This window comes from Myotis brandtii, unplaced genomic scaffold, assembly GCF_000412655.1.
Source record: "Myotis brandtii unplaced genomic scaffold, ASM41265v1 scaffold467, whole genome shotgun sequence".
Taxonomy (NCBI): Eukaryota; Metazoa; Chordata; class Mammalia; order Chiroptera; family Vespertilionidae; genus Myotis; species Myotis brandtii.
In genome coordinates, this window is record NW_005367844.1 from 142,440 (window position 1) to 158,988 (window position 16,549).

At 38.2% G+C, this 16,549-nt stretch overlaps 1 protein-coding gene across 1 annotated transcript in view; it reads left to right on the forward strand.

The window, feature by feature from the left end:
- The window catches only part of LOC102259323 (leucine-rich repeat and immunoglobulin-like domain-containing nogo receptor-interacting protein 2), a 37,198-nt gene extending 31,683 nt beyond the window's left edge, over window positions 1–5,515 (forward strand). The window contains exon 2 of the mRNA XM_005875620.2: window positions 3,352–5,515. Within this exon, the coding sequence (XP_005875682.1) occupies window positions 3,387–5,207 (1,821 nt within the window). The 5' untranslated portion in view covers window positions 3,352–3,386 and the 3' untranslated portion in view covers window positions 5,208–5,515. The remainder of the gene's footprint in view (window positions 1–3,351) is intronic.
- The last annotated feature ends 11,034 nt before the right edge of the window (window positions 5,516–16,549 follow it).

Genomic DNA, 16,549 nt, shown 5'->3' on the forward strand with positions numbered 1-16,549 from the left:
TACCTCTATAAAATGGTTGTAACAAATTTTTTAAAATTAACAAGGACAAAAAGTGAATCAAAGAGATTAACATGTTTAACATTGATATATTTAAAGTCAATATATTAACTAACCTCATTGTTGTATCTGAAGCTCCAGAAGGTTGTACCAGTTTGTATTCCTTCTCAGTTCCTTCTGCTCTTGTTAATTCTGAGTAAAAATAATTATTGAACTTTGTCAACCTGACAGGCAAGAATGATATACCCCTGTTGTTTAATTTGCATTTCTTTGCTTACTAGTGAAGTTTTTTATCTTTTTAGATATTAGCTGCTTTTAGTTTTTATTACATTCAGCTCTTTCCCTTATTATTAAGAGCTGTTTATTTAATACTGTCTTTAATCTATTATGAATCTAAAATGTATTTTTTAGTTCAGTTAGGTTGCCTTTGTGTATGTTGTTTATTTCCTCATCTGTTATTTTTAAAATGCATAAAATTGAACAGGTGTTGTTTTTTTTTCATGATTTCTAGTTTAGTTATAGAAAATACATTTCAACTCTATTATAAAATTATTAAGCTTTCTTCTTGTATTTTTATTCTAAATTTACCTGGAATTTATTTTAGTGAAGTTTATGTGCAACTTTTTCCCACTCAATATCTAGCCAAGTATAGCCAATAATTTTATTTTTCTCACTGAATTAAAGTGCCACCTTTCACATACACTGACTTTTCAAATATATTTAGATATAATTCCTGGTGTTTCTGTCTCATTCGCTGTATATTTTTGTATCACTATCATGCTGCTTTATTATTTATAGTTTTAGAAGTTATATTTAAATATCTTATAGGGTAAGTCTGTTTTTATTACCATTTTAATAGTTTCTAATTATTCTCATATTTATATTCTTCAAAATAAACTTTAGAATTTTTCAAGTCCAAAAAGTAATCTTTGTTAGATGTATATCTATCTAATATCAAATCTTTCTATTAAAATATATAGTATATCCTCCTTTGGTAAGCTTTGATTAGTTCTGTGTATTTCTTGTTAAGTTAATTCTAAGGAATTTATGTGATTCTTTTCCCCAGAGATTCTGTGACTGGAATTATTTTTTACAATAATATTTTCTGTTTTATATAATGTGAAAAAAACAATTAAATTTTATAACATGTTGATTTACTTAATCCTCCTATTTGTTAGAATTTTTAAATTTTCTTTAGTTTTCAAGGCAGACATTAATTTGATCTACAAACAATAGTTTTATCACATCTTTTTCAATAACTAGAACTCATATCCTATCTAATAATAGACAAACAGGGTAATTGACTATACCTTTGCTATGCCTCCCATTGGCTAATCAGCACGATATGCAAATTAACCGCCAACAAAGATGGTGGTTAATTTGCATATGTAGGCTCCAAGCAGTGGAATGAAGACTGAAGGCGAGCCGGATCTGCGAAGATGGAAGGCAGCTCTGGCCGGAGCGAAGTCCTGGGTCCCGGGTGCCGGAGGAAAACTGTTGCTGGCAGCCAGGAGAAGGGAAGGCCTTTTGCATGAATCTCTTCATGCAACAGGCCTCTAGTTCTCACATAATTGATTTTGCTAGCACTTTCTGTATCTTTACATTGTTTCTACATTTTGGCAACATTTTTCTAGTTAGTTATTCACCATTCAGGTTGATCCTGGTTTTTATTTATGGACAATTTGTTTAGATGTAGAGAGATATACCTGCACATAGACAGAGACATATATGTAAACATTGTGATTGGAGACCTGTACTTTTATTAATTGTTCTTTTACAATTCAGGAGTAGACACTGAAGCTCTATACCTTTGCTATGCCTCCCATTGGCTAATCAGCACGATATGCAAATTAACCGCCAACAAAGATGGTGGTTAATTTGCATATGTAGGCTCCAAGCAGTGGAATGAAGACTGAAGGCGAGCCGGATCTGCGAAGATGGAAGGCAGCTCTGGCCGGAGCGAAGTCCTGGGTCCCGGGTGCCGGAGGAAAACTGTTGCTGGCAGCCAGGAGAAGGGAAGGCCTTTTGCATGAATCTCTTCATGCAACAGGCCTCTAGTTCTCACATAATTGATTTTGCTAGCACTTTCTGTATCTTTACATTGTTTCTACATTTTGGCAACATTTTTCTAGTTAGTTATTCACCATTCAGGTTGATCCTGGTTTTTATTTATGGACAATTTGTTTAGATGTAGAGAGATATACCTGCACATAGACAGAGACATATATGTAAACATTGTGATTGGAGACCTGTACTTTTATTAATTGTTCTTTTACAATTCAGGAGTAGACACTGAAGCTTATCAAATACTTTTTTATCTAAAAATATTGCTTTAGAGTTGTCACACCTAAGGTAAGGTGTTTATGGGTGAAGTGTACCCCGGGGACCTCGGGCTGAAAAGCACAGCTCAACAACACACCTCTTGTTACTCATGTCTGTTTAAGTATCTGCAGTTAAAGCATGCTCACTTCTGAGCTCATTTGATATCTCTTTGATTTCAGTTTACAGGTTCACTGGATTTGAACTTGAATATGAAAGAATGATAGCTCATTTATTATTTAAAAACATTTTTCTTAAAATGATGACTCTTCCCACTCTTCAGTATTAAACCTCAAAACTTAAGAAAACATTTTCATCATCATCCCTATGTTGGTGCCTTGTCCTGATGACAAACACAAAGAATACATAGAGATTTTGAGGATCTTTTTGTTTATCTCCAAAAAGGAAATCCTTTCATACATCAAAGTTACTGAATTCTGAAAGAAATATACTTTCTAATTAAAAGTTCTTTTTTTAAAGTTAAAGAACACATTCTATATGTAAAGGAAAGTCTCAAGCTCTTACCCAGGATGTAGACTTTGTTTTGTCTTTGACCCTGTGGCCTGGTGTTGTATGGAGCTTCTGTTGGCTTCTTTTCGAACACAGGACAACATCCCAAACAGGAGAGGTGCAGACACTGATTCACCCTGAGCAGGTTTTCTCTTAGTCACTCCCTGCTTTAGTTGTTTGAGTTCAAAATAGAGCCTTTTATAAAATATATGTGGTTTTGCCTCACAGTCTATGCAGGACAGTGTATAGTCTCTAATAGTTTTCAAACACTGTAGTTGTCCTAACTGCAGGAAGCTACTATTACCACCATTACCTCCATGTTTTAGCCAAGAAAACCAGATTGCAGGGAGGTGAGAAGCTTACCCGAGATCATGCTGCTAATGTTGGAGGCTCTCAGATTTCAGTTCAGATCTACGTGATGCCAAACCCTGCGTCCTTTCCACTGTACTTCTGCCTTTTTGTTTCCCTTTACCTTTCCATGTGCTGACTCACCTTTTCTTTTCTCTTCTGCCGCTTCCCCTGCAGGCCCGTGACCAAGGCGTAGACTAAGAGGTGGAGTCATGCTTCACCCGGCCATATCATGTTGGCAGCCATTCCTGGGTCTGGCTGTGGTGTTCATCTTCATGGGGTCCACCATCGGCTGCCCTGCTCGCTGTGAGTGCTCCGCCCAGAACAAATCTGTTAGCTGCCACAGGAGGCGACTGATTGCCATCCCAGAGGGCATCCCCATCGAGACCAAAATCTTGGACCTCAGCAAGAACAGACTGAAAAGCGTCAACCCTGAAGAATTCCTATCATATCCTCTCCTAGAGGAGATAGACCTGAGTGACAACATCATCGCCAATGTGGAGCCAGGAGCATTTAACCATCTCTTCAACCTGCGTTCCCTCCGCCTGAAAGGCAATCGCCTGAAGTTGGTCCCCTTGGGGGTATTCACGGGGCTGTCCAACCTCACCAAGCTGGACATCAGTGAGAACAAGATTGTCATCTTACTGGACTACATGTTCCAGGATCTGCATAACCTGAAGTCTCTGGAGGTGGGGGACAATGATCTGGTTTATATATCACACAGGGCCTTCAGTGGGCTGCTTAGCTTGGAGCAGCTCACCCTGGAGAAGTGCAACCTCACAGCGGTACCAACAGAAGCCCTCTCCCACCTCCACAGCCTCGTGAGCCTGCATCTGAAGCATCTCAATATCAACACTATGCCTGTGTATGCCTTTAAAAGATTGTTCCACCTGAAGCACCTGGAGATTGACTATTGGCCTTTACTGGATATGATGCCTGCCAATAGCCTCTATGGTCTCAACCTCACCTCTCTCTCGATCACCAATACCAACCTGTCCACCGTGCCCTTCCTGGCCTTTAAACACCTGGTCTACCTGACCCACCTTAACCTCTCCTACAACCCCATCAGCACTATCGAAGCAGGGATGTTCTCTGACCTGATCCGCCTTCAGGAGCTTCACATAGTGGGGGCCCAGCTCCGTACCATTGAGCCACACTCCTTCCAAGGGCTCCGCTTCCTTCGCGTGCTCAATGTGTCTCAGAACCTACTGGAAACTTTGGAAGAGAATGCCTTCTCCTCCCCTAGGGCTTTGGAGGTCCTGAGCATTAACAACAACCCCCTGGCCTGCGACTGCCGCCTCCTCTGGATCCTGCAGCGGCACCCCACCCTGCAGTTTGGCGGCCAGCAGCCCATGTGTGCTGGCCCAGACACCATCCGTGAGCGGTCCTTCCAGGATTTCCACAGCACTGCCCTCTCTTTTTACTTTACCTGCAAAAAACCCAAAATCCGTGAGAAGAAGTTGCAGCACCTGCTAGTGGAGGAAGGGCAGACAGTTCAGTTAGAATGCAGTGCGGACGGGGACCCTCAGCCTGTGATTTCCTGGGTGACTCCGCGAAGGCGTTTTATCACCGCCAAGTCCAATGGCAGAGCTACCGTGTTGGGTGACGGCACCTTGGAAATCCGCTTTGCCCAGGACCAAGACAGTGGGATGTACGTTTGCATTGCCAGCAACGCTGCTGGGAACGACACCTACACAGCCTCCCTGACTGTGAAAGGATTCACTTCAGACCGCTTCCTTTATGCCAACAGGACCCCTATGTACATGACCGACTCCAATGACACCCTGTCCAATGGCACCAACGCCAATACCTTTTCCCTGGACCTGAAAACAATACTGGTGTCTACAGCCATGGGCTGTTTCACATTCCTGGGCGTGGTTTTATTTTGTTTTCTCCTCCTTTTTGTATGGAGCCGAGGGAAAGGCAAGCACAAAAACAGCATTGACCTTGAGTATGTGCCCCGAAAAAACAATGGTGCTGTTGTGGAAGGGGAGGTGGCTGGACCCAGGCGGTTCAACATGAAAATGATCTGAGGGTCTGCCACTCACACTTGTGTCTGTGTCCTTGTCCGTAACCAGCAGGACAACCTGGCACAGTCAATTACTAGGTTGAAAGGCAGCTTAGTGCAGCTGCCCCTGTGTCAAAGCAGGGTCTGTGGAAGCAGGAGGACTGCTTAATGGAGACGCTCCACCTAGAGGCAGGCAGGCTGGTGTCAAGGCCCTTCACACAGTGGGATACTAATTGTTTGCATTGCAAATATTGGCATTCTGGGGATCTCAGTAAGGAACCTGAACCTTGGCTCATGCTCCTGGACGGTTATTCAACATTTTCTACCACTGCAGAAACAAAAGAAAAAATTAAGAGGAACAACCTACAATGTAGGATTTACATATTCAAAAGACACATTTGTCTAAAATATACTCTACCGAAAAATTTGTATCTATGATTATCCTTTATTAAGTCCTTGCATCATACCATATTGTTGGTTCGACACCACAAAGAAATCAATATATTCTTTACTCTTCCTTTTTTTTGAAACATATATGCTGTATATGTTTTAAAGCAATATGAATGAGAGGTTGTGCTTTTAGTTACTCACCACTATAGATCCAAGTGTGATTTCACCTTCCTTTACATCCAGACAACCCTGAGACCAGATCCCCGGAGTTGTGGGTGGAGATGTGTTGAAAGATGCATTTGTCTGATGTAGGGTGCCAAGAAATAGGACCCAAGGCAAAAACTGCTCAACTCTGTTATCTTCTGTTACTATAAATAAAGGCATGTGCCTAGTTTTGATACAGAATGGAATATTTTTTATACTTGTGATATCACACTGGACCAGTTTACTGTAACCAAGCCCTTGGTTTCTCCAGGAGCTGGTAGGCCACTAGTTGTACCTGTAAAATGAAGGTAGGTGGTAAGAATGAAAACAATCCGTTCAACGACAACTTGATATTTCTTCCATCAGTTGCTACTAATGGGTTAATAGGAAATGAAAGAGCATATAATTATTATGTAGTATGCTCATGGGGTACTATTCACCTCATAACTAAGATCAAGAATTCAGATGTTCAAAAGCTCTCTGGATAAGTTCTTCTCAGATGCCAACACAAACCAGGGTGATCCATGCATAACATGATGTTAATACAACTAAGAGGCCGCTTAAAACATGATAGCTGTCTGAAAACTGAAGTGTTGCCAAAGGAAGCATCTAGCAGCTCTGATGTTGTCTATCCAAGTACTAGAGACAAAGTATTACTTTGAATGGGCAACTTCAGGGTTTCTCCCTGCTTCCTTACTAAGTAAATAATTGGTTTTCGTTTTGGAAATTATCCTGTGTATACCAAGAGGAATCTGTCTTGTTTTTAAAGAAGTGAGGACAACAAGGTGGATTAAAAAGTGCTTACCAATTTTTCCCCTCTGACCCAAGGATATTGCCAATTCAATTTGTATTAATGATTGTTACTCAACGTTAAAATATTATAGTTTGTTTTTTAAATGGCATCATGCCATTGCCACCTGTGATCTGGTTCAAGTAAGATATAATTTGCTAAATGTTGAGTGAATGGATTTTCAAAACATATTCATATGATCTCAGAAAGCATTGGATACAGAGGGTATTTATGAAATATGATCTATTTAATAGCACAGAATAGAGAGGAAATTCCTACATTTTGTACATGTTGAGAGAGACCTGAAAATGAGCCCCCTTTTGGATAGCATATAAGCTGGAATACAAGGTTTGCTTCTTCACATAAGATTGGAGGTTTGACATTCAAAATCTGGCATTTGTTTCAATATTTAAAATCTTGAGTAACTTTAATAAAATTAAATTGCCCCAATAAAAAAGTGACAGGTCAAGAAATTGTCTTGCCAATTGGCTAAACCCATTCTCCCTTAATAAAGGGTGGAAAATGAGATAAAAATTGAAGACTTGCCTGTTTGAGTCATTTGTGATTTGACTTACCTGATGATTATCATAGATCTTTCAGAAATTAATTCTCCAATTGTGTAATTACCTCATTTTATCTAACAATACAAATCAAGATCTGTTGTAAATTCTAGAAAAATTCCAACTTCTGTGCAAAAGGAATGGGTCTTTCAAATTTAAAACAAACAAAAAGAGAACTAAGATAAAGAAGGTAAAGTAGAGAAATAGTCTATCTTAATTTTTCAGTATTGTGTGGAGCAAATACTTAACTAATTGTCCACTAACAAAGACAGAAATATTGACCCATTAATTAAAGGGCTTTGTAATTTGTTTTCAGTCAAAATTGATTTTAAAAAAAATCACTTATGAAATTGGATTAAAGTGAATCCATCCTTGAAAAGATTTAGTTTAAAAAAAGTTAGTTATTCTATTGGCAGAGGAGAAATTACACTCTCTCAGGGTTTCCATATTCTGGTCCATGGAAAAATAGTTACTAAGATATTAATAACCATTCTTCCAAAAAACAGTCCTATAAACTAAGTTGGAGAATGCTGCATTCTATAACCACCTCTTGGAAGTTCAAAATCTATGTGAGCCTAATAAATATTCCAAAAATTCCTATAAACGAGATTTTTCTTTAATATTGTTTGTTTTGGGGTTTCTCTAACTTATTTGAGCATGGAGCACTTCTTTCCATATTGTAACTGTTATCTGGAAAAACAAGTTCTGCAGAACCCACTTTGGTCAACATTAAACTAAAAAGTAGTACTCTTCTGAAATATTCCTAAACCCAATGTTCCAATGAAAGAAAAATTACTTATTTGAATTGTGCTCCAGTAGATTTAAAAAAGCATACTTCTTGTATAACTGATCTGATTATAAAAATGTACTGGCCAGATATTTCTAGGAGAACTTTCTACCTGCAACATCATAATCATGGATTTATAGGTAATTGGTCATTTAATGTTCTACTCTCTCACGGTTGGTGCAGATCTTAGGTTCCTTTATACATCTGCAAAGCTCTCATCTTGGGCTCCACTGCCTAGAGTTCTGGGCTCTAGGATTCAGTTTCACAAAAGGAACTTCCCCTTCAGATTACCTCTTTGTAAGATCTAACTAGATCATGGCAGAGACTAACAGCTCAGACCAGCACATGGCCAAATTTTCCCATTCGGAGCCATCTCTGAGTCATCATTTTCCCAGAGGATTTGTCTCTTAAGAAGTTGTTTAGCCCAGCAGTTAGTACTTGGGCGACCAGTTCTTTGTCTGTGTATAAAGCATTTCCAGAAAAGTATTTATTTTCTCTAGACATTAAATCTCTAGGAGGAAGAATTGCCTGACTAGAGCCTTGATGGTCTGAAACAATTGACCCATGTCCCAAAATGTCTGAAACCATGTTATTAGAGTATGATAACTCACCAAATGATTTGCTTATGTGTTGCTGGCAAGGGATTTCTCCTCTGCATATTCTCATGTTACTCACTTCTTAAAACCTCTTTCATTTTCATTGTGTTTATGAGTTTTTCAAATATTCTCAAAGTTTGAAAATGCCAAGTATTGTATTGCCAAGACTTGTACTTCCTAGTTTCTGAGGACACTTGTCAGAACTCCAATTTTGTTCAACTTTCTAGAAAGTTTGCTCATCAACAACAACTCCCCAGTAGGACAAAGACATTCAGAATTTGCTCTGTTTAGGTGGATTCTTTTTTCTTTGTTGTCAAATGTTCTGTTCTCAGTTCTTAGAGGAGCTCAGAATTACAACCTGCTATGGCTTTTTAGAAAAATATTTAAATCGCACCTGCATTGAAGCCTGCCTTTTGTCATTTTCCAAGACTCAAGTAGGAACAAAATATCTGTACAAAAGAGAAGATGTGATTTTGGAGAAGAAAAATTGAGAAGAGGCCCAAATAAATTAACTTACCCTGCCAGGGTCTCCCTTCATCTGCATGTCTGTCAAGACATTCGTTGTAACTTCAGGGACTGTGCTCAGAAGCTGTTCAACACAGAATGTGTCTTGGGGCTTTCTAGAAAAGAACAAAAATACATTATTTTCAGTTTAGAAGGCTAAGAAGTGACAAAAGATATACCAAGAGTTTAAAAAGAAAGGTTGGAGGGAGACACGTGGATCCATTTTAATTATATTCCCTTTATTACTAATTTTGATAGTTTTCTTCTAACTAAAGAAAAATCAGAGCTTATGTTCTTCTTTAACTTTCATGGGTGTCTTTTATACCAGTTCCCTGTGTCCTGCTCAACTTTATATAGCTCACATGAGCTATTCCACATGGATTTGTGGCATGTGAGCCTAGTAACAAAACCTTTGGGACCAAAGCTATTCACTCTACTTGGTAATTAGGCAAATATTAATCATCTTTGTTACTGGGATTAAGGTATGAGACACTCCCCATTAGACTATACATCATATGTCTGGTTATTTCCACTGGCTTTGCAACACTGGCTTTGGAAGTTCCATCCTTTCTGATAAAAATCCTTGATATTTTCTGATTGAAGAGTTTTGGAGTTATTCTGCCTTTATGTGTGGAAGGCCTTGAGGGATGAAATATTATCTGACTTGCTGATTTTAGAATTGCATCTTTAGGTTAGGCAACAGAGGGTGCTTCTTGGTACTTTCCCACACATGACATGACTCTCTCAGTTACTCCTTCAAGAGCCATTCCCATTCTCAGTTACTCCTTTTAGAGCTTTCTCATTCTCACTCCAGCAAAAGTAAGACAACAGGGGAAGGACAACTTCGCAACGTAAGTTTACGAGGTCAAAATGATAGCCTTGACATTTAGGCAACTTACCCAACAAAAACTGGGTCTAGGGTCATAAGCCTGGACTTGTAAGGTGTTAGCCAAGTAAACTATGCTTTAAATGAACAATGATAGGTTTTCAAATCTGAAGTTGATTTGTCTGTTTTGGGAGCAGTTGACTGTAGCTGCAAATGTTCTCAAAAAAGAAAAAAATGTTAGAGAATAAAAACTGCTTATCTTGTGTAAGCTTTTCAACAGATTGCCCAAAATAAAATATTTGCAGCCAAAAAAAAAAAAGGCATGATTTAAGAAGTTTGTAAAAAGTTTTGTGTTTTTTTTTAAACAGGCCTGGAACTGATGTTCCTCTTTAAAAATATGGGAATCTGATCAAAACAAGCTTGCATGTGCCCCAGAGTGCCCTTCTCCTTTGCCAAATCCTTTAATATCTCTTCCTCTCCCTGGAGAAAGAGGTAATTAGGCAAATATTGATCATCTTTGTTACTGGGATTAAGGTATGAGACACTCCCCATTAGACTATACATCATATGCCTGGTTATTTCCGCTGGCTTTGCAACACTGGCTTTGGAAGTTCCATCTTTTCTGATAAAAATCCTTGACATTTTCTGATTGAAGAGTTTTGGAGTTATTCTGCCCGAGACAGCCCACAGAGAGCTGAGAGCTCTGGTGTGCCCCCACAGCTCCCTTTCCTGACACCACACTGAAATGCTCCCTTGTTCCCCCTCTGCCTCACTCACCACTGTCGCCTTCCAGCTGCTGTGGTATCGCACCAATGAGCACTCTCTCCAGGGATGTCTTCTTTCATTGGCACTCGGAAAATCTTGGGTAATTGTTAAACTGGAAATTGCTTTAAAAATGAACCCTCCAGCCTATCTCACATAACACTTTAAAAGTGATTATGTGATTACTATTCACAAAATCACAAACTGACAGCAATCTGCAGGTTAAGTGATTCTGATTCATATTCTCCCCCCCCCTCTCTCTCTCTCTCTCTCTCTCTCTCTCTCTCTCTCTCTCTCCTCTAGAAGCAGGTGGATTAGTATAAAGCCAGCCTTAAGTAGAAGCTTATTTATAGCCTTAGCAAAATGAGACAAGAGCTGGTACAATCAAGAGAGTCTGCATATTTTAAGGAAGTCTTTACTTTTAATATGCAAAATAGCCATTAGCCAACAACAAAAATGCAAATTTACTTTCCACTAAATTGGTTAACTATATTAATTCCAATAAAGTTCAAAAGATATCTTTCCATATTGAAAATGGGTCACAGTAAAAAATTTTGTGTCTATTCTACAAAGGCAAAAAAAAAGCAGAAATGTTTTTGCTATGTTAACTTTCTTCATTTTGTTGCACACCTCCTATTCTAAATTGCTTTAATATCATTACTCTCCACTAAAAGATAATATAATCTACAATACCACATAATTAACAAATAATGATTAAACAAGAGATTAATTCAGACATGAAAAAAAAATTCTCCCAATCTCTACAGCAACATGTGTCCAGCTACACATAGATTCATATTCATATCTATGTGATGGCAAGGGACAGGAATTGAGTCATGAATAGATCTTGTTTAGAGAATATTTGTATGAAAACATGCTCTTTTCCTCTCGTTATAAAATCAGGTATACCACACACATATGCATTGTCTTTTTCTGTTTTCCACTTGGTGTGGAATGCCCCAAATCATAATTAATTGAAAAGTTATTGTTTATATATACATATATAAATATGTGGGGGAGGGTAGTATTTTTATGTGTTTAAAATGTAACTGTTTTAAAAGTTGATAAGCTTGAGCAAGATGGGGGGAAACAGAATGTGTGTCTATGTTTTTCTTTAATGTCTTTTATCAAAACCTATTCTGGGAACATCCCATGATTGAAAGTACTAAACCAACAACCTACAAACTTTTTTTAAAAATGCCTGTTATATTGTTTTTATTTGCAAAATATTAGTGCTAATGACAAAAGTATAATGATTTAGGTTTGCATCTCATTGACTAGTATTATTGATTTCTTATTGTGGGCATGTCTTTTAATATGTAAAAATAAGTTCTTATTAATATGTGAAATAAGTTAAAAAAAACACAAAGGGCTTAAGCTTCTGACATCTCAGTTAAATCCATTGGGGTATAATTAAGAAATGAAACATAATAAAAGACAATTGGAGTCACATGTTAGAAAATAACTCCTTATTGAGAGAAGTAAGTTATATGAACTTTACAGGAAACATTAGTTTACTTAAACATCTTTAGCACTGTTATTAGATCAAATAATCTCTAGTCCAGCGGTTCTCATCCTGTGGGTCGCCAACCTGTGGGTCGAAACACCTTTGGGGGTCAAATGACCCTTTCACAAGGGTCGCCTAAGACCATCGGAAAACACATATATAATAACATATTATTTTTGTGATTAATCACTGTGCTTTAATCATGTTCAATTTGTAACAATGAAAATACATCCTGCATATCAGATATTTACATTACGATTCATAACAGTAGCAAAATTACAGTTTTGAAGTAGCAACAAAAATAATTTTATGGTTGGGGGTCACCACCACATGAGGAACTGTATTAAAGGGTCGCGGCATTAGGAAGGTTGAGAACCACTGCTCTAGTCAAAGAAGAAGTAGGTCCAGGGAATGGGAATCTAATGTGTGTTGGTGGATACCACTCAGAGAGGAATATAAGGCCAGGCTATCTGGTTCTAGGCAACATTTCCAAGGCCATGGTTTGACCCGTTTGATATCCAAGTCTGGGTAATATCAACCAAACTATAAAGACATTCTACTTTAATGAAGATAAATCCTGTATCACTTGCAAAATTATCTCATCTGCATTTGACTTGGTTACATAAACCATCAATGACTATAGACATGACTTTGGGTATGAAATATATTTAAGCAAGAACTGAAGAGTTCAGCAAGCCATACATACAACACCATCACATAGTTTTTCTCTCTGAGTTAGCTTCTACTCAGCCAACTATCAGTGATTCAAGACACTGTGCAAGATAGAAAGGCACACACAAAAATAGAGAAATATTTTATCTCATCCCCAGGCAAATTGGTAACAAGGGGAAGAGAGGGTTGTTTAGTGTTAAAGAAGAAAAAACTGAAAGTGTAAAAACTACATTAGTTCAATCTTTTTGTTGAGAATGAAGATGCTCTCTCCTTATCTTTAGTACTTAAAGGAATAGGCTTTAGCGAGATGAGCTGAGTTAGTGGTCATCCTATGGTACCATCTACACACACACACACACACACATACACACACACACACACACACACATCTTGCTAGATGCCTTCCAGTGAAAAGGGAATAGTGGAGGAGGAAGTGAAAAGCTGGCAGGAATGGTATCTGGAAGCCCTACTGCTAAATGATCAGAAAGCCTGGATTCACCTCCAGGCAGCAGCATATACTTAAATTCTGAGACCCTTAGCAAGACATTCACAAAATTTTCTTTTAGCTATTCTTTAATTGCAAAATGAAGAGCTTGCTGCCAGAAAGGAATTCCTTCCTGAAGACTTTCTGATAATGTCAGAGCTGCTGGGGGAGGAGTCATGTTTGACTGTTTTATACTCTACTGAACTAGCATGGCTAAAGCCAAGAGAGTTCTCATGAACACAGTTTGAATGCATTGAGCATATATCCCTTTGCCAATAGATGCATCACAAGTTACATAAACTCACCGATCAGGGAGATGTTTCTAGTACTCCAGGACTTGTTCTAAAACAATGAGAAAGGGAATATACAATAAAGTCACGTTTTTTAAATGAAACTAAATTTGCATTTGACTCAGCAGCCTCACTCTGGCCATGTGCTGCTTCCTACCTTTGGGAGCCCATCATAGTTTTATGTTTCTGGGTTTTCTGTTTGGTTTTATTTTTATTTTTGTTTCTTTCTTCTCATTTTCATTGGTCACAAGCATACTGTTCCAACTAGCTGCCTGGTAATATTCCTGTGTCATTTGATGTGGTCAAAATAAAAGTTATGAATTCCTACCTACTCCCTTTAAGGCAGATACGTTTATTATAGAACCCAATTGTCTTTTCCTAATTACCTCATTGTCAGGCCTAAAACTCAGGACATGAAGATTAATGTGGAATAAGGCCAAGTGAAGGAGGGAACAGAGAAACCTTAATGGGATTCCTGAGGAGAAAGTCACCTAGGAACTCTGCCACTGACTGATGGAAAACCTGAAAACACTGGCTTTGAGGGCTTGTCACTCTGGTGCCTTTCATCAACTCTTTCAAACATCCAAATGCAGAAATTATGATCCTCTATTGAAAAAAAATTGGATTGAGAAAGAAATCCTTTAGTATAGCTATGCAGACATTGTTTCATTTCATAATACTCTGGGTAAATCAGAATGTTAGGACACATCAACAAATCTCTCTAAATAGTACATCTGTTTTAACGCCACACACACATATTACTAAGAACCATATAAATAAAGAAAAGGGAAAAGGCAGGTGGAAAATATGTGGCTTACCTGTGGATGTTTACTATTCTGTGTGTCCTCTCATAAGGAAAACAATACCAGCACTCAATCACAAGAAGTCAGGGTCTGAGAGATGAAAACCCAAGGAGAGTCTTCATAAAAACAACATACTACTCGTTAGGTTACCTCTTTGCTGGAAAGACCTAAATCTTACACGTGATTGCAGAAGTTAGGTCTATATTGAATATATTGAATAATTTTGTTCACTGTCACACTGGGAAATAAATTTACTTTCCAGACCCCACAGGGGTAACACTTATATGAGCCACTTCTAATTACAGCATCCATAGTCATATCTTTAATCACAATTGATCAAGAATGCTGGTACCATAGCACAGAAGCAACTCACCACATTTAATCTCATCATGAGCTATTAGCTGGATGTACAAAAGAATAATAGGTTAATCTACTTTATACATTCAGGGCTGGCACAGAATGAGATAAACACTTTTTTAAATGCACACAAAAATCCATACCATGGCATCCAGAGTTTTGTTAAGCCTATCAGTTGAAACACCTATGGGGATTTAATTCACTAAGTACAGAACAAGTGTGCAATGGAGAGAGATTACAAGTCAGCTCCACCATCTTGACTTCTACAAGCTCTTCTATTTGACAACACCTGAAGAATTTGGCCACCTCCATTTTAGTGGTCTCAAGAGCCTTCCATGGCCCTGAATAAGAAATTTTCTGGGATTGACAAGGGACTGGTTTCAATACATGGCAGCTGTTTTCTGTCGTGAGTCTTCAGGAGGAAAAAAATGGGTTCACCGAAATGGAAAGTACTTCAAAAGTTGGTGAGTCAACAGAAGAGTGATTCATTGTTTTAGTTCAATGTATTTTCTTTTTTAAATATATTTTTATTGATTTCAGAGAGGAAGAGAGAGGGACAGATAGAAACATCAATAATGAGAGAAAATCATTGATCAGCTGCCTCCTACACGCCCCACAATGGGGATCGAGCCCACCACCCAGGCATGTGCCCTGACTGGGAATTGAACCGTGACCTCCTGGTTCATAGGTCAATGCTTTACCACTGAGCTACACAAAAATTTCTTTTCAATGTATTTTCAAAATAGCATTTGATAAGAACTGGAGAGCACACACTTTTCAAATGAATGACAATGAGGACATAGGTATACACAAAAGAATTTCATTTTGAAGGCAAAGGAATATAGTACTGTCTCTAATATTAATCTTCATAGTTTGGGTTCTAAACCAACAAGTATACAAACTCTATATTAAAAATTATTTTAAATAGCTGTGTATTTATATCCTTTTAATGCCGCAAGTATTAGCTTAAAGACATAGCCACAGATAATTCAGAAATCTAAACTCCTTATCCTTGATTAGAAATTGGAAATCAGATTTCTCCAGCTTTTGTTTTAAAATATGTAGAAAGTTTAATTTTCCACTTATCCAAGCACAACTTTATTCATTCATTCTTTCATTCATCTATTTAACCATGCAACATCTGAGTATCTATTATCATAGTAACTGAACAGCACATCAATAAATAAAGTCATTATCGAAATGTGATCCAAACTTTAATTCTGCATTGCTCCACATTAACTTCTTTGGCTTCCATGTTGACCACAACCTATTTCTCATCCTATCATCCAAATCAGGTGGTTTAGAGATGGGCCTTAGTGTCCAACTGGCCAGGCACTAATCTGGCTTTAAGACCTACCTGCTTCAATGATCCACTCTCAGGGAGTCAGAATAGTTACCTACTAAATAGACAAGGATCTGGAGTTAGAGTCCCCAGGACTCTCACTGGGTTCCTGTTTCTTTATGGACCAGCTACTTAACAGCTCTGCATCCCCATCTCTCAAAATGACCATAACACTACCTACCTCGCCAGGGTGCTGTGAGGCTTACAGGGAAAGCATGAGGGAGTGGTAAGTAGAATTTGGGGCCTACTACTAAGGTGGTACAGGATGAAGCTGGACGAAGTCATTGAGTATGCACCCCTCTCCCCCTGGGAGTCCCAGGTCTGCCATGATATGTCTACTCCCTTTACAGCTAGCATCTAAAACAGCATTGACCATCAATTGGCTTGGTTTATCTTTCATATGACCTCTACATGAAATCTACAAGATTCATCACAACCCCTCCCCCTTTCTCTTTGAGAGATACTGACTTAGAAAAATTACTAATTTCAACAA